This window comes from Mesoplodon mirus (genome assembly GCF_964341445.2).
Source record: "Mesoplodon mirus genome assembly, chromosome: 1".
In the NCBI taxonomy this organism is placed as follows: domain Eukaryota; kingdom Metazoa; phylum Chordata; class Mammalia; order Artiodactyla; family Ziphiidae; genus Mesoplodon; species Mesoplodon mirus.
This window is the reverse complement of record NC_138976.1, coordinates 38516578-38540715: the sequence shown is the minus strand read 5'-3', so window position 1 is coordinate 38540715 and position 24138 is coordinate 38516578. Positions and strand designations below refer to the sequence as shown.

The window sequence follows — 24138 nt, the reverse complement described above, 5'->3', positions numbered from 1 at the left end:
ATAGGAGTGGTGAGAGTGGGCACACTTGTGCTGTTTCTGACCTTAGAAGAAAAACTGTCAACCTTTTATCATTGAATAACGTTTGCTGTGGGCTTGGGCTTGTCATATATGGCTTTTGTTATGTTGAGGTTCATTCTTCTTATACCCAATTTGTTGAGCTTTTTAAAAAAATTTTTTTATGAAAAGATGTTGAATTTTCTCCAGTTCTTTTTCTGTGCCTATTGAAAGGATCATATGACTTTATCTTTTATTCTATTTATATATCACATTGATTTGTATATGTTGAAACATCTTTTCATCCCAGGGATAAATCCCACTTGATCATGGTGAATGATCCTTTTAATGTGCTGCTGAATTTGGTTTGCTGGTATCTTGTTGAAAATTTTTGCATCTATATTTATCAGGGATATTGACCTCTAGTTTTCTTTTCTAGTAGTATCCTTATTTGGCTTTGGTATCAGGATGTTGGCCTTGTAAAATAAGGAAGTGTTGGAAGTGTTCTCTCCTCTTTGATATTTTGGTAGAGTTTGTGAAGCATTGGTGTTAATTCTTTAAGTGTTTGATAAAATTCACCAGTTATCTGGTCCTGGGCTTTTCTTCATTGGTAGAGTTTTGATTTCTGATTCAATATCCTTCTAGTACTTGGCCTATTCAGACTTTCTGTTTCTTTCTGATTCAGTCTTGGTAAGTTTTATGTTTCTAAGAATATTCCCATTTTTTTCTAGGTTGTCCAATTTGTTGACAAATAGTTTTTCAGAGTAGCCTCGTATGATTTTTTGTATTTCTGTGGTATCAGTTGTAATGTCTCCTTTTTCATTTATATCTGATTTGGGTCTTCTCTCTTTTTTCCTTGGTTAGTCTAGCTAGGTGTTTGTCAGTTTTGTTTATCTTTTCAAAGAAAAAACTATGGTTAATATTTTCTATTGTTTTTCTGTTCTCTATTTCATTTACTTCTACTCTAATCTTTATTATTTCCTCTCTTCTGCTAACCTTGAGCTTAATTTCTTATTTTTTTTCCCGTCCTTTTGAGATGTTTTGTTGTTTTCTTGAGATTTTTTCTCCCCTCGATGTGTGTGTTTATACCTATAAACTTTCCTCCAGAAGTGCTTTTGCTGTATTCCATAAGTTTTGGTATTGTGTTTCCATTTCATTTATCTCAAGATGTTTTTTGATTTCTCTTTTGATTTCTTCTTTAATCCACTGGCTGTTCAGGAGCGTGTTGTAACAAATATATTTCAGCTTTGTTTGCTCCAATACTTTCACAGAACTTCTGTGAAGATTAAGTGAAATAATGACTAAATGTACAAAATGCCAAATGGGAACTTTTGTAATCATCATCATCACTCACTATACCCATCAAAATTAAACTAAGCTTGGGTCAGTTCAATGACAGGTATTTTGGAAGATGCTGGAACAGTCAGTAGTGATGCACAGAGCCAGAGCATCAGGAGGTTTTGTTGTTGCTGTTGTTGTTTCCTATTAGGGTCCCTGTCCTAGTCATCCTGTGTCCCTATTCCTTAGAGCAATGCCTAATACATACTGAACCCTCAATATCAGTGTCAAATGAGTAAACCACTGAATGAATTCCCTGGGAAGGATTGAATCACTCTAGCATTCTGGGTAGTTTCTTGGGAGCCCAATTACTTTGATAAGAGTTAAGGAGTCTGGGGCTTCCCTGGTGGCGCAGTGGTTGAGAGTCCACCTGGCCACTGAGCCTGTGCGTCCGGAGCCTGTGTAACGCAAAAAAAAAAAAAAAGAGTTAAGGAGTCTGGTGGAGATTTATGTTTGCAGGGCTATTCAGTTGGTTTTGCAACCTGTTGGCCTCCGTGGAATGATTATGAAAGTGTTTGTCTTTCTGGGATTGGGGAATTGACTTTTTTCTCCTCCAAAGATATATATATATATATATATATTTTTTTTTTTTTTTTTTTGTATGTGAAAATTATCAGGGACAGCTCCATCTTTTGCCCAGCCTGTGCTCTGCATCTTTAGGTAAAATGGTAGGATGTTCAAGGATTACTTTTTTCTGGGGTCCCCATACTTCCTAGGCAATGCAATGGGTTGAAGTCAGTTTCTCTCTAGTCCCCTTCTTCAGTATGGGAATAATCTAATTTTTCCTTGAATAGCTGTTGTTGTTCACTTTCCCCCACAAAATTATGAGAGCTTCTCAGTGCTACACCAAGAATAAGGGTCATAACACTCATTGAGAACACTGGACCCACATCCAACTGAAAGATGAAGTATATTCATTCATTCAGTATTCAAGGAAATGGCATCTGAGAACCTAATTGAAACTAATTAAAAAAATTATAATAAATTAGCTGAATTTTGGTCACTTGAAAACTCTGAGGGAAAGAATATTTCTTTTCTTAACTGCAGGAAAGTAGATTCTAAATCTATTTAGACAAAAGGTTTTTTTTTATTCTTATATAATTACAAAGCAATAGGCATACAACAGAAAATCCACAAGAAATTTTGGTATGTAATTATCTTTGCTGATATCCTAAACTCACAATTTTGAAACCAGCAATTGGCCAGACTTAGAACTCCCCTAAGTGGACTTTTTGCAGCTTGCCACACTGGTAGAAGAGCCAGATGAGAAAATGGAAGATTCAAGTACTCTTACATGACAGAAGAGGACAATGTTTTCTTTTAGAATCACTATGGTCAGAAAAGAAAATAGATAAGCATACTTTTTATGTTATTACCACTCTTCCCTTTTACTACTCTTTTTATGTACTATATACATTTAATATGAAATCATGACTGATGCCAAACACAGGTAAGAACAATGAAAATTTAGAAGTACAACTTTGTAGTGTCTTGATATTACTGCTCAAGAATTTTGGTATGCAGATATTTAAAAATGTCCATTTTCACAAAATTCCTTTAATTAATTAATTTACTTATTTATTTTAGTAAAGGTTCTAACAGAACCTAGCAATGCTCTGCATTGGGCCTAACCTTGAAAATCACTGTCTAACTTCTGTCATCTAGTGGTCAGTATACTTTAGAACACAATGACTCTAATGATCATTACGCTCTTTCTAAGACAAGTAATAGCTTCAAAAAAAAAAAAAAAGGTCATGACTGTTAAAGCAACTTTAAATGTATAACCCATAAACAAAACCAAAATAGCTAATATACCAAAGTACTTTAATACATCTAATGCATGTTAATATTTTGTAATACATTTAGCTTTACACATTCACATTCTTGAGCATTCTAAATGACTCAGTTTAGTGGAATTACTCTCAGGCAGAGTTGAAAAGAAATAATTCATACTTAAGTATGAAGGGACTAATAACCTTTACATCACTCACCCTGGCCCCCCAAATCTCACGGGGTTTTTCATAACATTTTTTTCAAGTTATGTTCCTTTAATGTAAGCCTTTTTATTCTTCTTACCCCAAATGACCAAAATATAAAATCAAGTTATTGGAACTAAAATGGTAACAATCAGTATTAGATATCCATGTATTTTAGTATTCCAAAGACCTACATGTGCAATGATTCCCAGCTGGCACATGAGGCCATGTGAGAGTCACTGCAGAGAAGGTCATAGCTCAGGCCACCCCAGTGGAGCTGCACTGGTAATAGGAGGAATTGTGAGATAGATTACCGGGCCCAACATCAAGGAAGATCAGGCAGACACATAAAAATTAAAAATAAAAAGGAGGAAAAAGAAGCTTTCAAACACAAGCAAGCCAGAAAGAGACAGGGAGATGTAGTCAAGAGGCTCACTTCCTCTGCCTTAAAGAACTGAGAAAGAAAAAAAAAAAGCATAAAAATAATAAAATCCAACCTCCATAGTTTTTTATGAGAAACAGTATAGGGTATTGTCTCTCAGAGCCAGAATACAAGGGTTTAGGTAGGACTCAAGGGAGGAAGTGGAGTGGCTCCTCTTACCATCACACCTACCAACATTAACCCATCTTTGCAACTCTGAGAGCTGCCAGTGGGAGATAAGCGGATAATGCTGCCACAGGGTGACACAACTATGATTCCATTGCACTGGTGAAAGCGGGGTGTTAAAGTCACCTAATATGAATGTGAAACTGTTGATTTCCCCTTTTACGGCTGTTAGTATTTGCCTTAAGTATTGAGGTGCTCTTACGTTGGGTGCATAAATATTTACAATTGTTATATCTTCTTCTTGGTTCGATCCCTTGATAATTATGTAGTGTCCTTCTTTGTCTCCTCTAATAGTCTTTATTTTAAAGTCTATTTTGTCTGATATGAGAATTGCTACTCCAGCTTTCTTTTGGTTTCCATTTGCATGGAATATCTTTTTCCATCCCCTCACTTTCAGTCTGTATATGTCTCTAGGTCTTAAGTGGGTCTCTTGTAGACAGAATATATATGGATCCTGTTTTTGTATACATTCAGCCAGTCTGTGTCTTTTGGTGGGGGCATTTAATCCATTTACATTTAAGGTAATTATCAATATGCATGTTCCTATTACCATTTTCTTAATTGTTTTGGGTTTGTTATTGTAGGTCTTTTCCTTCTCTTGTGTTTCCTGCCTAGAGAAGATCCTTTAGCATTCGTTGTAAAGCTGATTTGGTGGTGCTGAACTCTCTCAGCTTTTGCTTGTCCATAAAGATTTTAATTTCTCCATCAAATCTGAATGAGATCCTTGCTGGGTAGAGTAATCCTGGTTGTAGGTTTTTCTCCTTCATCACTGTAAATATGTCCTGCCAGTCCCTTCTGGCTTGCAGAGTTTGTGCTGAAAGATCAGCTGTTAACCTGATGGGGATTCCCTTGTGTGTTATTTGTTGCTTTTCCCTTGCTGCTTTTAATATGTTTTCTTTGTATTTAATTTTTGACAGTTTGGTTAATATGTGTCTTGGCGTGTTTCTCTTTGGGTTTATCCTGTATGGGACTCTCTGTGCTTCCTGGACTTGATTAACTATTTCCTTTCCCATATTAGGGAAGTTTTCAACTATAATCTCTTCAAATATTTTCTCAGTCCCTTTCTTTTTCTCTTCTTCTTCTGGAACCCCTAGAATTCGAATGTTGGTGCATTTAATGTTGTCCCAGAGGTCTCTGAGACTGTCCTCAGTTCTTTTCATTCTTTTATCTTTATTCTGTTCTGCAGTAGTTATCTCCACTATTTTATCTTCCAGGTCACTTATCCGTTCTTCTGCCTCAGTTATTCTGCTACTGATCCCCTCTAGAGTATTTTTAATTTCATTTATTGTGTTGTTCATCATTGCTTGTTTCATCTTTAGTTCTTCTAGGTCCTTGTTAAATGTTTCTTGCATTTTGTCTATTCTATTTCCAAGATTTTGGATCATCTTTACTATCATTATTCTGAATTCTTTTTCAGGTAGACTGCCTATTTCCTCTTCATTTGTTAGGTCTGGTGGTTTTTTTTTTTTTTTTTTTGGTACGTGGGCCTCTCACTATTGTGGCCTCTCCCATTGTGGAGCACAGGCTCCAGACGCGCAGGCTCAGCAGCCATGGCTCACGGGCCCAGCCGCTCCGCGGCATGTGGGATCCTCCCAGACCGGGGCACGAACGCGCGTCCCCTGCATCGGCAGGCGGACTCTCAACCACAGCGCCACCAGGGAAGCCCAGGTCTGGTGGGTTTTTATCTTGCTCCTTCATCTGCTGTTTTTCTGTTCTCATTTTGCTTATCTTACTGTGTTTGGGGTCTCCTTTTTGCAGGCTGCAGGTTCGCAGTTCCATTGCTTTTGGTGTCTGTCCCCAGTGGCTAAAGTTGGTTCAGTGTGTTGTGTAGGCTTCCTGGTGGAGAGGACTAGTGCCTGTGTTCTGGTGGATGAGGTTGGGTCTTGTCTTTCTGGTGGGCAGGTCCACGTTTGGTGGTGTGGTTTGGGGTGTCTGTGGACTTATTATGATTTTAGGCAGCCTCTCTGCTAATGGGTGGGGTTGTGTTCCTGTCTTGCTAGTTGTTTGGCATAGGGTGTCCAGCACTGTAGCTTGCTGGTCGTTGAGTGAAGCTGGGTGTGTTGGTGTTGAGATGGAGATCTCTGGGAGATTTTTGCCATTTGATATTATGTGGAGCTGGGAGGTCTCTTGTGGACCAGTGTCCTGAAGTTGGCTCTCCCACCTCAGAGGCACAGCACTGACTCCTGCCTGTAGCACCAAGAGCCTTTCATCCACACGGCTCAGAATAAAAGGGACAAAAAGTAGAAAGAAAGAGGATAAAAGAAAATAAAATAAAGTAAGGTAAAATAAAATAGTTATTAAAATAAAAAAATAATTATTAAGAAAAAAAATTTTTTAAGTAAAAAAAAAAAACAGACGGATAGAACCCTAAGACAAATGGTGAAAGCAAAGCTATACAGACAAAATCTCACACAGAAGCATACACTCACAAAAAGAGGAAAAGGGGAAAAAATAATACATATTGCTCTCAGAGTGCACCTCCTCAATTTGGGATGATTCATTGTCTATTCAGGTATGCCACAGATGCAGGGTACATCAAGTTGATTGTGGAGATTTAATCCGCTGCTCTGAGGCTGCTGGGAGAGATTTACCTTTCTCCTCTTTGTTTGCACAGCTCCCAGGACTCAGCTTTGGATTTGGCCCCGCCTCTGCATGTAGGTCACCAGAGGGCTTCTGTTCTTCGCTCAGACAGGACGGGGTTAAAAAACCCGCTGATTCGGGGGCTCTGGCTCACTCAGGTCGGGGGGAGGGAGGGGTATGGAGTGCGGGGCGAGCCTGTGGTGGCAGAGGCTGGCGTGACGTTGCACCAGCCTGAGGCGCGCCGTTCATTCTCCTGGGGAAGTTTTTCCTGGGTCCCGGGACCCTGGTAGTGGCGGGCTGCACAGGCTCCCTGGAAGGGAGGCGTGGAGAGTGACCTGTGCTTGCACACAGGCTTCTTGGTGGTGGCAGCAGCAGCCTTAGCGTCTCATGCCCGTCTCTGGGGCCCGTGCTGTTAGCCGCGGCTTGCACCCCTCTGGATCTCCTTTAAGCAGCGCTCTTAATCCCCTCTTCTTGCGCACCAGGAAACAAAGAGGGAAGTAAAAGTCTCTTGCCTCTTCGGCAGGTCTAGACTTTCCCCCCAGACTCCCTCCCAGCTAGCTGTGGTGCACTAACCCCTTCAGGCTGTGTTCATGCTGCCAGTCCTCTCCCTGCTCTCCGACCGAAGTCTGAACCTCAGCTCCCAGACCTGCCCGCCCTGGTGGGTGAGCAGAGAAGCCTTTTGGGCTGGTGAGTGCTGGTCGGCACCGATCCTCTGTGCGGAAATCTCTCCACTTTGCCCTCTGCACCCCTGTTGCTGCACTCTCCTCCATGGCTCCGAAGCTTCCCCCACCCCGTCACCTGCAGTCTCCGCCCGCGAAGGGGCTTCTAGTGTGTGGAAACCTTTCCTCCTTCACAGCTCTCTCCCACTGGTGCTGGTCCCGTCCCTATTCTTTTGTCTCTGTTTTTTCTTTTTTCTTTTGCCCTACCCAGGTACGTGTGGAGTTTCTTGCCTTTTGGGAGGTCTGAGGTCTTCTGCCAGCGTTCAGTAGGTGTTCTGTAGGAGTTGTTCCACGAGTAGATGTATTTCTGATGTATCTGTGGTGAGGAAGGTGATCTCCGCGTCTTAAGTCTTCCGCCATCTTCCCCCTCTCCCCTCCATTGCACTGGATGATGAGACTGCCACTTGGCTTCCTCATGTCACTGAGGCAGGAGAAAAATGTGTTGTACTGCCAATGGGGGAAAGGAGAGCTATGTCTGGAACCCAGGGGATTCTCTGAGGTGTCTCATAGTACTCCATGCCTAGTAGAAAGGTTAGTAGAAAATTACAGCTACCAAGGAAAATGGCATGACTGCTGAGGGTACAGATCCTTCCGTGATGAAGATCTTGGTCATCTGTCAGGTAGAAAACCCCAACGAGCTTAAGTTCTAGTGAAGGCCAAGGAAATATGGAATGGGTAGAAGTAAATGGGTAAAAATACTAACTAAGGTCATGTGACCAGTCACAGAAAAGAGGACAGAGCAGCTAAATATATCATCTCCTTCCTTTTGCTGGTATGTGTTTATATAGAGAGAGTAAGCATTTTCTTTTCTTTCCTCCTTATTTTATACAAGTTTTATTGAAGGTTAATTATACCTTTTTGTAAGTGAATTTTCAAATGGTACTATGATTGATTTGGGGGGAGTAATCTACATAGTCCAGTGACAGATAACTGACTGCTAAGACTTTGTGTCTCCTAATTTTGTGGAGAGGGTGGGTGCATCAATTTCAAATAAGATAGTTACATGTCATTAAATAGAAAAATGGAGTTGGTTGGTGGCCACATAGGAGCTCACACAGGTGTAGCAGGTATGTTGATGGTGCCAGTGCTTCAATTATTGTCTCTCAGTTCCAACATATCCTTTAGCTGGCATACCCATTCTGCTTTTGCCAGCTGGCTGTCAGCTCTGCCAATAAAGGATGCTAGAAGGAAACTGCAAACTGAAGAGGAAGAGTGAGTGACTGACTACTCCTTCTTATGTTCTCATTTCTCACAGCTACATTCCAACAATTTCTTTACCCTGACAGTGGTGGTTCCTTCCCATAGCAGCAGCTGAACCCAGTTTGCAGTTTTCCCAACACGAGCAGAACCCCAGGTACACTGTGCCAGCTCCATACACCACCCCCACAGACCTTACCTCCAGGCCTAGAAACACCACCATTGACCATTTGGCAATCCCTCTTCAGAAATCTGAGACCCAACCACACGGGGACCCTTCCCTAAGATTCTATGTTTTAATAATTCTAACTTGTACTCTTTGTTCCCTCAGCCTGGGGAAACTACAGTTGTTACCCCCATGATACTTGAAACAGCAGTTCGCAAACTGTGGTCCCAAGATCAGCAACATCAGCATCTCCTGGGAACTGGTTAGAAATGCAGGTTCCCATGCACCACCCAACCTACTGAGTCAGTGGCTCAGATGGTGTGAGCAGGAATCTGTTTAGCACTCCAGTTGACCCTGATGCATGCTGAAATTTGGGAATCACTGCCCACTGCCTTAGAGTTCTCACTTCACTCTTTTGGTTGCCTAGTTAACAGTATAGTTAACTATTCCTTATATTAAATTCACTGTTTAAATAACTGGTGTGTGATACCCTAATACTGTAGCATTCTAACAAATGTTTAAAGTAGTTATTAACACTAATCCTTCTTAAAATCTTCCAAAAAATAGAAGAAAAGGGAACATTTCCCAACTCATTTATATGAGGCCACCATTACCAAAGCCAGACAGAGACATCACAAGACCTATATTTCTTATAAATATAGATGCAAAAATCCTTAAAAAGAAAAAAAATTCATTGAATCCAGCAACATATTAAAGGGTTTGTGCAATATGACCAAGTGGGAATTATCCCAGTAATGTAAGGGTGGATCAACATGTGAAAATCAACCAATGCAATACACTACAAAATAGAATGAAGGAAAAAAAAAAACTCACAATCATCTCAATGCAGAAAAAGCATTTGACAGAATCCAACATTGTTTTATGATAAAACAAACAAGAAAAAAACACTCAACAAACTAGGAATAGAGGGGAGCTTCCCACAACATGTTAAAGGGCATCTATGAAAAACCTACAACTAATCACTCAAAGGCAAAAAGCTGAAAGCTTTCCTCCTAAGATAAGGAAGAAGACAGAAAGCAAAGATATACTGGAAGTTCTAGCTAGAAAATTAGGCAAGAAAAAATAAATAAAAGACATCCAAATTGGAAAGGAAGAAAACTATCTCTACTTGGAGATGACATGATCTAATATATAGAAAATCCTAACGAATAACACACACACACACATACACACACACACACCCAAAAAACTACTGGAGATAATAAATTCAACAAAGTTGTAGGATACACAATCAACACGCAAAAACCAGATGCATTTCTATATATTAGCAATTAACAATCTAAAAATGAAATTAAATGTAAAGACATCCATGTTCATTGGTGGGAAGGCTTAATATTGTTAAGACGATAATACTACACCAGAAGTGATCTACAAGTTCAATGCAATCCCTAGCAAATACCAACTACCTCCCCCACCCCTGCCTGAAATGGAAAAGCTGCTTTTAAAATTCATGTGGAATTGCAAGGGACACTGACTAGTCAAAATAATCTTTAAAAAGAACCAAGTTGGAGAACTCACACTTTCTGATCTAAAAATTTCTATGATAAAGCTCCAGTAATCAAAACCGTGTGGTACTGGCATAAGGACAGACATGTAGACCAAAAGAATTGAGTTGAAAATTCAGAAATAGACCCACACATCACTGTTCACTGAATATTCAACAGGGGTGTCAAGACCATTCAATGGGGAAAGAATATTCAACAAGTAATGCTGAGATCACTAAATACTCATGTGCAAAAAAGAATGACCTTGAAATCTCACCTCACACCATATACAAAAGTAAATTCAAGAAGGGGAAAGAACTAAATGTAAAAGCACAAACTATAAAACTCTTAGAAGAAAACATACGGGTAGGAGAGACCTTCAAGATGGCAGAGGAGTAAGATGTGGAGATCACCTTCCTTGCCACAATACATCAGAAATGCATCTACATGTGGAACAACTCCTATAGAACACCTACTGAACGCTGGCAGAAGACCTCAGACTTCCCAAAAGTCAAGAAAATCCGCACGTACCTGGGTAGGGCAAAAGATAAAAGAAAAAACAGAGAAAAAAGAATAGGGATGGGACCTCATCTCTGATAGGGAACTGTGAAGGAGGAAAAGATTCCACATACTAGGAAGACCCTTCACTGGAGGAGATGGGGGGTGCACAGGGTGGAAGCTTCAGAGCCACGGAGGAGAGCGCAGCAACAGCGGTGCAGAGGGCAAAGTGGAGAGATTCCCACACAGTGGATTGGTGCCAACCAGCACTCACCAGCCCAAGAGGCTTGTCTGCTCACCCGCTGGGACAGCAGGGGGATGGGAGCTGAGGCTTTGGCTTCAGAGGGCAGATCCCAGGGAGAGGACTGGGGTTGGCTGTGTGAACACAGCCTGAAGGGGACTAGTGCACAAGAGGTAGATAGGAGGGAGTCTGGGAGAAAGTCTGGAACTGCTTAAGAGGCAAGAGACCATTGTTTCAGGATACATGAGGAGAGGGGATTCAGAGCACCACCTAAATGAGCTACAGAGATGGGTGCAGGCCGCGGCTATCAGTGCGGACACCAGAGATGGGCATGGAACTCTAAGACTGCTGCTGCAGCGACCAAGAAGACTGTGTACAAGTACAGGTCACTATCCACACCTCCCCTCCCAAGAGCCTGTGTACCCTGCCACTGCCAGGGTCCTGTGATCCAGGGACAACTTCCCTGGGAGAACACACTGCATTCCTCAGGCTGCTGTAACGTCACGCTGGCCTCTGCCACTGCAAGCTCACCCTGTATTCCACACCCCTCTGTCCCCCGCCCACTGGCCTGAGCCAGAGCCCCTTAATCAGCTGTTCCTTTAACACCGTCCTGTCTGGGAGGGAACAGACGCCCTCAGGCCACCTACATGCTGAACCCCAGAAGCTGTGCAAACAAAGAAAAGAAAGGGCAATTTATCTCAGCAGCCTCAGGAGCAGTGGAATAAACCTCCACAAACAACCTGATGTACCCTGCATCTGTAGAATACCTGAATAGACAATGAATCAACACAAAATTGAGGCGGTGGACTTTGGGAGCAACTGTAGACTTGGGGTTTGCTTTCTGCATCTAATTTCTTTCTGGTTTTATGTTTATCTTAGTTTAGTATTTAGAGTTTATTATCATTGGTTGATTTGTTTATTGATTTGTTGCTCTCTTCCTCCTTTCTTTTAGTATACTTTTTAGGGCTTCTTATCATTGGTGGATTTGTTTTTAGGTTGGGTTGCTCCATCCCTCCCTCCCTTCCTTTTCTTCTGAGCCGTGTGTTTGACAGGGTCTTTGTGCTCCGGCCAGGTGTCAGGCCTGTGCCTCTGAGTTGGGAGAGCCCAGTTCAGGACATTGGTCCACCAGAGACCTCCCAGCTCCACATAATATCAAACGGAGAAAGCTCTCCCAGAGACCGCCAACTCAACGCTAAGACCGAGCTCTACTCAACGACCAGCAAGCTAGTGTTGGGACATCCTATGCTAAACAACTAGCAAGACATGAACACACCACCACCCATTAGCAGAAGGGCTGCCTAAAATCATAATAATTTCCGGGACACTCCAAAACACACCACCAGACGTGGACCTGCCTACCAGAAAGACAAGATCCAGCCTCATCCACCAGAACACAGGCACGAGTCCCCTCCACCAGGAAGCCTACACAACCCACTGAACCAACTTTAGCCACTGGGGACAGACACCAAAAACAATGGGAACTACAAACCTGCAGCCTGCAAAAAGGAGACCCCAAATACAGTAAGTTGAGCAAAAGGAGAAGACAGAGAAACACACAGCAGATGAAGGAGTAAGGTAAAAACCCACCAGAAAAACAAATGAAGAGGTAACAGTCAGTCTACCTGAAAAAGAATTCAGATTAATGCTACTAAAGATGATCCAAAATTTTGGAAACAGAATGGAGAAAATACAAGAAACGTTTAACAAGAAACTAGAAGAATTAAAGAGCAAATAAACAATGATGAACAATACAATAAATGAAATTAAAAATTCTCTAGAAGGAACCAATAGCAGAATAACTGAAGAACGGATAAGTGACCTGGAAGATAAAATAATGGAAATAACTACTGCAGAGCAGAATAAAGAAAAAAGAATGAAAAGAACTGAACACAGACTCAGAGACCTCTGGGACAACATTAAATGCACCAACATTCGAATTATGGGGGTCCCAGAAGAAGAAGAGAAAAAGAAAGGGACTGAGAAAATATTTGAAGTGATTATAGTTGAAAACTTGCCTAATATGGGAAAGGAAATAATCAAGTCCAGGAAGCACAGAGAGTCCCATACAGGATAAATCCAAGGAGAAACACACCAAGACACATATTAATCAAACTATCAAAAATTAAATACAAAGAAAAAATATTAAAGGCAGCAAGGGAAAAGCAACAAATAACACACAAGGGAATCCCCATCAGGTTAACAGCTGATCTTTCAGCACAAACTCTGCAAACCGGAAGGGAGTGGCAGGGCATACTTAAAGTGATGAAGGGAAAAACCTACAAAAACCTCTACCCGGCAAGGATCTCATTCAGATTTGACAGAGAAATTAAAGCCTTTACAAACAAGCAAAAGCTAAGAGAATTCAGCACGACCAAACCAGTTTTACAACAAATGCTAAAGGAACTTCTCTAGGCAGGAAACACAAGACAAGGAAAACATCTACAATACCAAACCCAAAACAATTAAGAAAATGGGAATAGGAACATACATATCGATAATTACCTTAAATGTAAGTGGATTTAATGCTCCAAACAAAAGACACAGACTGGCTGAATGGATACAAAAACAAGACCTGTATATATGCTGTTTACAAGAGACCCACTTCAGACCTAGGGACACATACAGACTGAAAGTGAGGGGATGGAAAAAGATATTCCACGCAAATGGAAATCAAAAGAAAGCTGGAGTAGCAATTCTCAGGTAAGACAAAATAGACTTTAAAACAAAGACTATTACAAGAGACAAAGAAGGACACTACATAAATGATCAAGGGATCAACCCAAGAAGAAGATATAACAATTGTAAATATTTATGCACCAACATAGGAGCACCTCAATCCATAAGGCAAATGCTAACAGCCATAAAAGGGGAAATCGACAGTAACACAATCATAGCAGGGGACTTTAAACACCCCACTTTCACCAATGGACAGTACATCCATCCAAAATGAAAATAAATAATGAAACACAAGCTTCAAATGATACATTAAAGAAGATGGACTTAATATTTATAGGACATTCCATCCCAAAACAACAGAATACGCTTTCTTCTCAGGTGCTCATGGAACATTCTCCAGGGATAGACCATATGTTGGGTCACAAATCAAGCCTTGGTAAATTTAAGAAAACTGAAATCATATCAAGTATTTTTTCTGACCACAACGCTATGAGACTAGATATCAATTACAGGAAAAAATTTGTAAAAAATACAAACAGATGAAGGTTAAACAACACACCACTTAATAAGCAAGAGATCACTGAAGAAATCAAAGAGGAAATCAAAAAATACCTAGAAACAAATGACAATGAAAACACGACGACCCAATACCTATGGGATGCAGCGAAAGCAGTTCTAAGAGGAAAGTTTATAGCAATACAATCCTACCTTAAGAAACAAGAAACATCTCAAATAAACAACCTAACCTTACACCTAAAGCAACTGGAGAAAGAACAACAAAAATATCCCAAAGTTAGCAGAAGGAAGGAAATCATAAAGATCAGATCAGAAATAACTGAAAAAGAAATGAAGGAAACAATAGCAAATATCAAAACTTAAAAGCTGGTTCTTTGAGAAGATAAATTAATAAACCATTAGCCAGACTCATCAAGAAAAAAAGGGAGAAGACTCAAATCAATAGAATTAGAAAGAAAAAGGAGAATTAACAACTGGCACTGCCGAAATACAAAGGATCATGAGAGATTTCTACAGGCAACTATATGCCAATAAAATGGACAACCTGGAAGAAATGGACAAATTTTTAGAAAAGCACAACTTTCCGAGACTGAACCAGGAAGAAATAGAAAATATAAACAGACGAATCACAAACACTGAAATTGAAACTGTGGTGAAAAATCTTCCAACAAACAAAAGCCCAGGACCAGATGGCTTCACAGGCAAATTCTATCAAACATTTAGAAAAGAGCTAACAGCTATCCTTCTCAAACTCGTCCAAAATATAGCAGAGGGAGGAACACTCCCAAACTCATTCGACAAGGCCACCATCAACCTGATACCAAAACCAGACAAAGATGTCAAAAAGAAAGAAAACTACAGGCCAGTATCACTGATGAACACAGATGCAAAAATCCTCAACAAAATACTAGCAAACAGAATCTAGCAGCACATTTAAAGGACCATACACCATGATCCAGTGGGGTTTATCCTAGGAATGCAAGGATTCTTCAATATACGCAAATTAATCAATGTGATAAACCATTTTAACAAATTGAAACAGAAAAAACATATGATCATCTCAAAAGATGCAGAAAAAGCTTTCAACAAAATTCAATACCTAGTTATGATAAAAACCCTCCAGAGTAGGCATAAAGGGAACTTACCTCAACATAATAAAGGCCATATATTACAAACCAACAGCCAACATCATTCTCAATGGTGCAATAGTGAAACCATTTCATCTAAGATCAGGAACAAGACAAAGTTGTCCACGTTCACCACTATAATTCAACATAGTTTTGGAAGTTTTAGCCACAGCAATCAGAGAAGAAAAGGAAATAAAAGGAATCCAAATCAGAAAAGAAGAAGTAAAGCTGTCACTGTTTGCAAATGACATGATACTATACATAGAGAATCCTAAAGATGCTACCAGAAAACTACTAGAGGTAATCAATGAATTTGGTAAAGTAGCAGGATACAAAATTAATGCACAGATATCTCCTGCATTCCTGTACACTAATGATGGAAAATCTGAAAGAGAAATTAAGGAGACACTCCCATTTACCAATGCAACAAAAAGAATAAAATACCTAGGAATAAACCTACCTAAGGAGACAAAAAACCTGTATGCAGAAAACTATAAGACACTGATGAAAGAAATTAAAGGTGATACAAATAGATGGAGAGATATACCATGTTTCTTGGATTGGAAGAATCAACATTGTGAAAATGACTCTACTACCTAAAGCAATCCACAGATTGAATGCAATCCCTATCAAACTACCAATGGCATTTTTCACAGAACTAGAACAAAAAATTTCACAATTTGTATGGAAACGCAAAAGACCCCGAATAGTCAAAGCAGTAATGAGGAAAAAAAACGGAGCTGGAGGAATCAGACTCCCTGACTTCAGACTACACTACAAAGCTACAGTAATCAAGACAATGCGGTACTGGCACAAAAAGAGAAATACAGATCAATGGAACAGGATAGAAAGCCCAGAGAGAAACCCAGGCACCTATGTTCAACTAATCTATGACAAAGGAGGCAAGGATATACAGTGGAGAAAAGACAGTCTCTTCAATAAGTGGTGCTGGGAAAACTGGCCAGCTATAGGGAAAAGAAAGAAATTAGAACACTCCCTAACACCATACACAAAAATAAACTCAAAATGGATTAGAGACCGAAGTGTAAGACCCGACATTATAAATCTCTTAGAGGAAAACATAGGAAGAACACTCTTTGACATAAATCACAGCAAGATCTTGTTTGATCCACTTTCTAGAGTAATGGAAATAAAATCAAAAATAAACAAATGGGACCTAATGAAACTTGAAATCTTTTGCAAAGCAAAGGAAACTACAAACAAGACGAAAAGACAATCCTCAGACTGGGAGAAAATATTTACTAACAAATCAACTGACAAAGGATTAATCTCCAAAATTTTCAAGCAGCTCATGCAGCTCAATATCAAAAAAACAAACAACGCAATCCAAAAATGGGCAGACCTAAATAGACATTTCTCCAAAGAAGACATACAGATGGCCAAGAAGCACATGAAAAGCTGCTCAACATCACTAATCATTAGAGAAATGCAAATCAAAACTACAACGAGGTATCACCTCACACCAGTTAGAATGGGCATCATCAGAAAATCTACAAACAACAAATGTTGGAGAGGGTGTGGAGAAAAGGGAACCCTCTTGCACTGTTGGTGGGAATGTAAATTGATACAGCCACTATGGAGAACAGTATGGAGTTTCCTTAAAAAACAAAAAATAGATTTTCCATATGAGCCAGCAATCCCCTACTGGGCATAAACCCAGAGAAAACCATAATTCAAAAAGACATATGCACCCCAATGTTCATTGTAGCATTATTTACAATTGCCAGGTCATGGAAGTGACCTAAGTTTCCATCGACAGACAATGTGGCACATATATATGATGGAATATTACTCGGCTATAAAAAGAAACGAAACTGAGTTATTTGTAGTGAGGTGGATAGACCTAGTCTGTCATACAGAGTGAAGTCAGAAAGAGAAAAACAAATACCGTATGCTAACAGATATATATGGAATCTAAAAAAAAAAAAAAGTTCTGAAGAACCTAGGGGCAGGACAGGAATAAAGACGCAGACATGGAGAATGGACTTGAGGACACGGGGAGGGGTAAGGGTAAGCTGGGATGAAGTGAGAGAGTGGCATGGACTTACATATACTACCAAATGTAAAATAGCTAGTGGGAAGCAGCCGCATAGCACAGGGAGATTAGCTCGGTCCTTTCTGTCCACCTAGAGGTGTGGGATAGGGAGGGTGGGAGGGAGGGAGATGCAAGAGGGAGGAGATATGGGGATATATGTATATGTATAGCTGATTCACTGTTATAAAGCAGAAGCTAACACACCATTGTAAAGCAATTATACTCCAATAAAGATGTTTAAAAAAAAAAAGACAACCACAAATGGTACGGGGAACTGGATAACTACATGAAAAAGGATAAATTAGGACTTCTATCTCACACCATATACAAAAAATTTACCCAAAATGGATCAAAGACCTAAATGTAGGAGATAAAACTATGTAACTATTAGAAGTGAAAAATAGTTGTAAACCTTCATGACCTTGGATTAGTCAATGGTTTCTCAAATATGCCACCAAAAGCACAATTGACAAAAGAAAAAAATAAACTAGACTTTATTAAAATCTATGCATGAGAGGACACTATCAAGAAAGTAAAAAGAAAAACCACAGAATGAGAGAAAATATTTATTAAACAGTATATCTGATAAGAGTCCAGAATATATAAAGATCACTTACAACCCAACAACAAAAGATAATCCATTTTAAAAATGGGCAAAGGATTTGAACACACATTTCTGCAAAGAGAATATTCAAATGGCCAGCAAGCACATGAAAAGATTTTGGAGTTAGATAGTACGGATGGCTAAACAATATCATGACTATACTAAAAAACACTGAATTGTACCTTTAAAATGGTTAAAATGGTGACTTTTAAGATGTGTGAAAAAAGAAAACATATAAATTCATTACCTTTGATTTGATAACAGATTCTTAGATACACCATACAAAACACCAAAAAGAAAAAAAGCTGATAAATCGGACCTAATTAACACAAACTTTTGGGCATCAAAGGACACCATAAAGAAACAGAAAAGCCAACCCACAGAATGGGAGAAAATATTTGCAAATCGTACATCTGGTAAGAGTCTAGTGTCCAGAATATATAAAGAACTCTTACAACTCAACGAGAACAAACATCTTGATTCAAAAATAGGCAAAGGACTTGAATAGACATTTTTCCAAAGAAAAGATACAAACGGCAAATAAGCACAAAAAGATGCTCAACATCATCATCAATCATTAGGGAAATGCAAATCAAAACCACAATGGGATACCATTCTAAACTCACTAGGGTGTCTATAAACAACAAAACAGAAAATAACAAATGTTGGCAAGGATACAGAGAAACTGAAGCCCTCTTACATTACTGATGGGAATGTAAAATGTGCAGCTCTGTGTTGGTTGCTCAGATGGCTAATCATAGTTACTACATAACCTAGCAACTCTACTCCCTGACACACACCTAGGAGGACATGTTCACACAAAAACTTGGACAAGAATGTTTATAGCAGCATTATTCATAACCTAAAAGTGAGAACAATCCAAATGCCAACTGACATTTGATTGGTACATTATCAATTGATAACTGAATAAAGAAAATGTGATATATGCCACACAGTGGAATATTCAGCCTTAAAAAGGAATAAAAATTGACACATGCTACAACATAGATGAACCTTGAAAACATGCTATGTGAAAGAAGCCTGACACAAAAGGTCACACACTGTATGATTCCATTTATATGAAATGTCCAAAATAGGCAAATCTATAGACATAAAGTATATTACTGGTTTCTAGGGGATGGGGATAGGGGGAATTGGTAGTGATTGCTAATGGGTATGGGGTTTCTCTTTTGGGATGATGGAAATGTTCTGGAATTAGATAGTGCTAATAGCTGTACAACCTTGTGAATAAACTAAAAACCACTAAACTAAAAACCACTTTGGAATGGTTAAAATGGTTAATTTTATCTCAATTTTAAAAATCTACCTAATTTAAAAAAATGATATTTGTTATACTGGGTAAAGAAACTACAATTTTGATAAGCAGTGGTAAAGAACAAAGACTCCATGAGAGCATCTTTTAAAAACTGTGGCAAAATATACCTAACATAGGGCTTCCCTGGTGGTGCAGTGGTTGAGAATCTGCCTGCCAGTGCAGGGGACACGGGTTTGAGCCCTGGTCTGGGAAGATCCCACATGCCGCAGAGCAACTAGGCCCGTGAGCCACAATTACTGAGCCTGCGCATCTGGAGCCTGTGCTCTGCAACAAGAGAGGCTGTGACAGTGAGAGGCCTGCGCACCGCGATGAGGAGTGGCCCCCGCTCGCCGCAACTAGAGAAAGCCCGCGCACAGAAACGAAGACCCAACAGAGCCAAAAATAAATAAATAAATTTATATATAAAATATATATATATATATATATAAAACATAAAATGGATCATTTAAACCATTCTTAAGTAGTTCAGTGGCATTAAGTACATTTACATTGTTGTGCAACCATCCTCACCATCCATCTCCAGAACTTTACCTGCAAAACTGAAACTCTACCCATTAAATAATAACTTCCCTTTCCCCTTAGTCCTGCAACCACTATTCTACTTTCTGTATGAATTTGACTAGATATTTCATATAAGTTGAACCATATAGTATTTGTCAACTTGTGACTGCCTTATTTCACTTAGCATAATATCTTCAAGGTTCATCCACATTGTAGCATGTGTCAGAATTTCGTTCCTTTTAAAGGCCAAATAATATTCCATTTATGTATAATATATACCATATTTTCTTTATCCATTCATCCAACAATGGACATGGGTTGCTTCCACCTTTTGGTTACTGTGAATGATGCTGCTAATAAACATGGGTGTACAAGTATGTTTGTATCCCTGCTTTTTTTTAAAATAAAAAATAGTTGTGATCTCTTTTTGAAGATCACAACTTTTTGAAGGGAGATTTTGAAATGAAACTTATTTTGAAAATACACATATCTTCTGCATTAGCTTAAGGACTAAAAACTTATTTCAGTTGAAAGTCACTCAAAGGAGAACCCAAAGATCAATGGTACTGTTCGCTTTAAAGAAACACAAAAGACATAAAAGTATCCGTTGCAAATTTATTATGCATTAGGAAGCTTAACTTAAAAACCAACAGCATAGTAAAAAGATATGTTATCTTTGTTCGCAGCAGAACAGGTTTCAAAATATATTTTCTTTTAAATGTATTCAGTCAGTACACAATCCTTTATAAAAGTTGTATATTTTTTTTGTCAATACCTTCATTACATTTATAAATACAAGATTTACATAGCACCCCATCAAAAAAAAATTAAAACTCCTTATGAGTATCTACATATATTTCATACCTATAAAACTTTCAAAGGAGTGCTGTGTTAAAGATGGGCCCTAGTTAATGGTCCACTTACTGGTGCAGGAAAATACATATAATCTGTAAAGTTTTCTTTGTCCATAAAACATCTCGAAAAATTAGCAAGACACTTATTGTGAAACTGAGCTTCTTAAACCATTATATTTTAGAAAGGAATTTGCTGTGCATATTCCCATGAGATTCAAATGGCAGATACATAGATGAAAATAAAGACTGACTGAAAACAAATGCCTACATGGAGCAGTTAAGGCAGGGGTGTGATGAATAAGAAACACTGAAAAGAAAGACACAGGAGATGTGGGTAGGAGCAAATATAGTAAGAATGCATTACGTGAGTCTAAACTTGGATATAAATCCACTGGTATCCAGTTACTAACTCTCATTCTCACTTAGGAATGTTTACATTGTTGAAAACTTTCTTACAAGCACCCTCCAATTTCTATGTTGCCACCAGAATGGCTGATGTATGTTTTTCTTCTGTAAAATCACCTTGGATCTAACCAAAACATTAGGTCCAGGAATCTGAATTGCTAGTTCTTCATGATTTATATTTATTAAAAAATTTTCCTTCATCTGGTAAAGGTTATCACTAATCAATGTTATTACTGTCCAGAGGTGTATATGCTGAATTTCACTCTAGCCAAGAATAGGAAGTAGAGAGAAGGAAAGGAGAGTAAGACTAGTTATTTGCTTGACTTTTGAACAAAGGCAATAGATCCCTGATACTGAGTGACTCTTGGAGCCGCCACTCATAAACACTTATGGGCTAAACGGGCACAGTTCAGAGAAACAGGAGGGAAGAAAATATGGGATTCTTTATCTCAAATTTTGCCAGAGAAGGCAGTTGTACTAATCCTGCACCTTCTACTGAAAAGGACATGGTCACTCTTACTCTGGAGTTATTAAAGGAAAGTCATTCTTTCTACCAGAGATGACTTTTTCTGAGTTTCAAAGTGAGGACTCCAGATAACTTTGAGAGTTGCATTTATTTGCAGAAAAGTATTTCAACCTTAACTTGTTCTAACATATAAGCAGAAAGAAAAAGAATGGTAGAAAAGGAAGAGGAGAAGGAAGGGGCGGGAGACGAGGGGTGGAGGTTACTTCTCAAACTCGGCCCTGAAGGATGCCACCAGCATCTCCCCTCCAGCACCATGAAGTCTCCAGTGTGGTGTGGCTCCCCCATGGCTCTCAGAGATGGAGTCTACAGAATTCTCGTTTCTTCAGAGTTTATAGCTCAGTGCACTGATTCCCAGGCTCCTCGAAGGAAGAGAGCTCCCAGATGCTGCTGTCCTGCAGTAGTGGCTCAATGTCTTCATCACTGCCTCGTTCTGTCGTGTTGGTTAGGCTGCCGCTGATGCTGTTGCTGTGTTTTTGAATTCCACTGCCTTTACTGTATTCAGGGATGAATAAGGCAACCAGAAAAGACATAAGAACTATACATGCCCCAACTAAAAACGGTGGGCCTGGGATGACAGCTCCCTGATGGGTGTGGGAAACAAATGAAGATGAAGAATTTGGTTAGTCTTTCCAATCAAAATTAGTCCTGGACGACCCCAAAATAGCACACCACTGAAAAGTGAGTTATTTTCTCATAAGCAAATGTTCATTAAGTGTCATAGCAAATTCTAACAGAGCCTGGTGTCTGGAATATGATGGAGGGCAACTAATCACTGCTTTGTGCACCACTTTCCAACAGCTTAACCAAACTTTCCAACAGCTTAACCAAACATGTAAACAACAGTTGTTTATCTTTAATCCTGCCCTGTGACCTGAGTTCATGCACTATGTACATGAACAGTAATTCCAATTTTGTATAGAAATCTATATTAAATATAGCTTGGAAGGAGGGAAGTAATAGCAAATAAATAGTAGAAAACTGAGCTTCACCAGAGGACAGCATTCTGATCAGAGTAATTATATAGGTGAAAACAGAATCTGAACAAAGTTAAGACAAATCTTTTACATAAGATATTAAATCACTGAAATGATCCCTCCCTAGTCCCAGGAAGCAATGAACATAGCACTTACTACTGTCAAATACAATAGTATTATAAAAATAAGAACACTTGCCAAATTTAAGGTCGGAAGATTTTGCTATAAATCAGACACAGATGCTATTGTAAACCTAGACTTATTACCAAATTACCTGCAGGGCAGCATTGTTAGAATTCAATTCCAGTTCCAACTCAGTCAGTTCCATGTGGAACATGTAGAATACGAGGCCATACAGGGCTGGCCCCAGGCCATTACACAGTCCTCTTATTCCAGTTATGACACCCTGGGCAACTCCTAGGTCAGAAAAAAGAGAAGGGAGCCAGTCTTCTCAGATTGGAGACTAACAGTACTTTCTTACTAATATGAAATACTGCTTCTGCTGGACTGAGTAGTCTAGGCTGTGGAAAGTAGATTTTAGGGACTTTACCCATCATATTTTCATTCATTGCACAAATGTTTCCTTGGTTTTCTATATCCTTTTAATGTTGTCCACACTCAATGTCCTAAGATCTATAGGGTATGAAATGACAGTGATGTTTCTAAAAGCCCTTTGAGGCTGAATTCCCTAACAGCAGATCTTCCTATAATCAGGGAATAAAAAAAAGTCTTGATATTCTCCATTTATAGGCAATTTACACTTTTCTGTGGATTGAGATTTTCCTTTTCTACTCATTTAATGGTGCTTTTACAATAAAAATCTGCCCTTTGCCTCTTGTATCCCTGCCCATGTGTGAGTCCATAGAGGTCTTGATGCTGTGTGCTCCCAGCACCTTCAGACAGATTCTGTTCCTCACAGTGACCTCTATACTCCCGGTCCATCTCCCTGTACACCTCTACTGAAAAACCCAAGTGCTAATTTCTAGATATCTCTGGTATCTAATGTGGCAGGTAAAAAATTAGCTTGAATCATGAGATGAATGTTGCTGTAAATCAAAAATGGTCAAATATAATTCAACCTAATACAGTGTGTTCTAATAAGTTTATATGCTGACATTTAGAAACATCTGTATTAATACATGTAAGCATAAAAAAAGCCAAAGAAAATTCATGCCCTGAGACAGGATAGTGTCTCTTAGATGCCAAGGCAATGTCCATCCTTCACAGATAGCTCATACCTTTACTTCAAGCACAACACCTCCCCAAGGATGCAGTCAGCTAAGTTAACATAACCAGGGTAACACACAGAATTTGTGGTCTTCAAATGATACTGCTATATTTAAAATAGATAACCAACAAGGACCTACTGTAAAAAAAAAAAAAAATAAGATTAAAAAAAATAAAAGTAGATATGAATAAGATGGCTAATTTCTGATATGGAAAAATAGGTGCAATGAATAAACTAGCTTTTCCAATCTAGTTTTTTATTGAAACTTTAAAAATATCTCTAAGGCATTAAAATTTTTTTCTTCTGAAGTTCACTACTTCCTGACTACAGTGAGGTAAGCCATTAAGTAATGGAGAAAGAAATGGACTAATTTTGGCAGTAGGAACTGCTTGATAGGGAAGCCAGAGGCACAAGAAGGATGAAGTAAGAGTCTAGACAGAGTGCTACTCTACATAGTCATCTTAATTTTGTCTCTCACTCTGCATCCAATTATCAAGAACTACTCAGATTTATT

At 39.1% G+C, this 24138-nt stretch overlaps 1 protein-coding gene across 1 annotated transcript in view; it reads right to left on the bottom strand.

The window, feature by feature from the left end:
• Nucleotides 1–20238: 20238 nt before the first annotated feature.
• Nucleotides 20239–24138, bottom strand: part of MFSD14B (major facilitator superfamily domain containing 14B) — an 87459-nt gene continuing 83559 nt past the window's right edge. Inside the window, exons 11-12 of the mRNA XM_082624259.1 lie at nt 22671–22813; nt 20239–22003 (exon numbers count right to left, since the gene is read on the bottom strand). Of these exons, the coding sequence (XP_082480385.1) occupies nt 21752–22003; nt 22671–22813 (395 nt within the window). The 3' untranslated portion in view covers nt 20239–21751. The remainder of the gene's footprint in view (nt 22004–22670; nt 22814–24138) is intronic.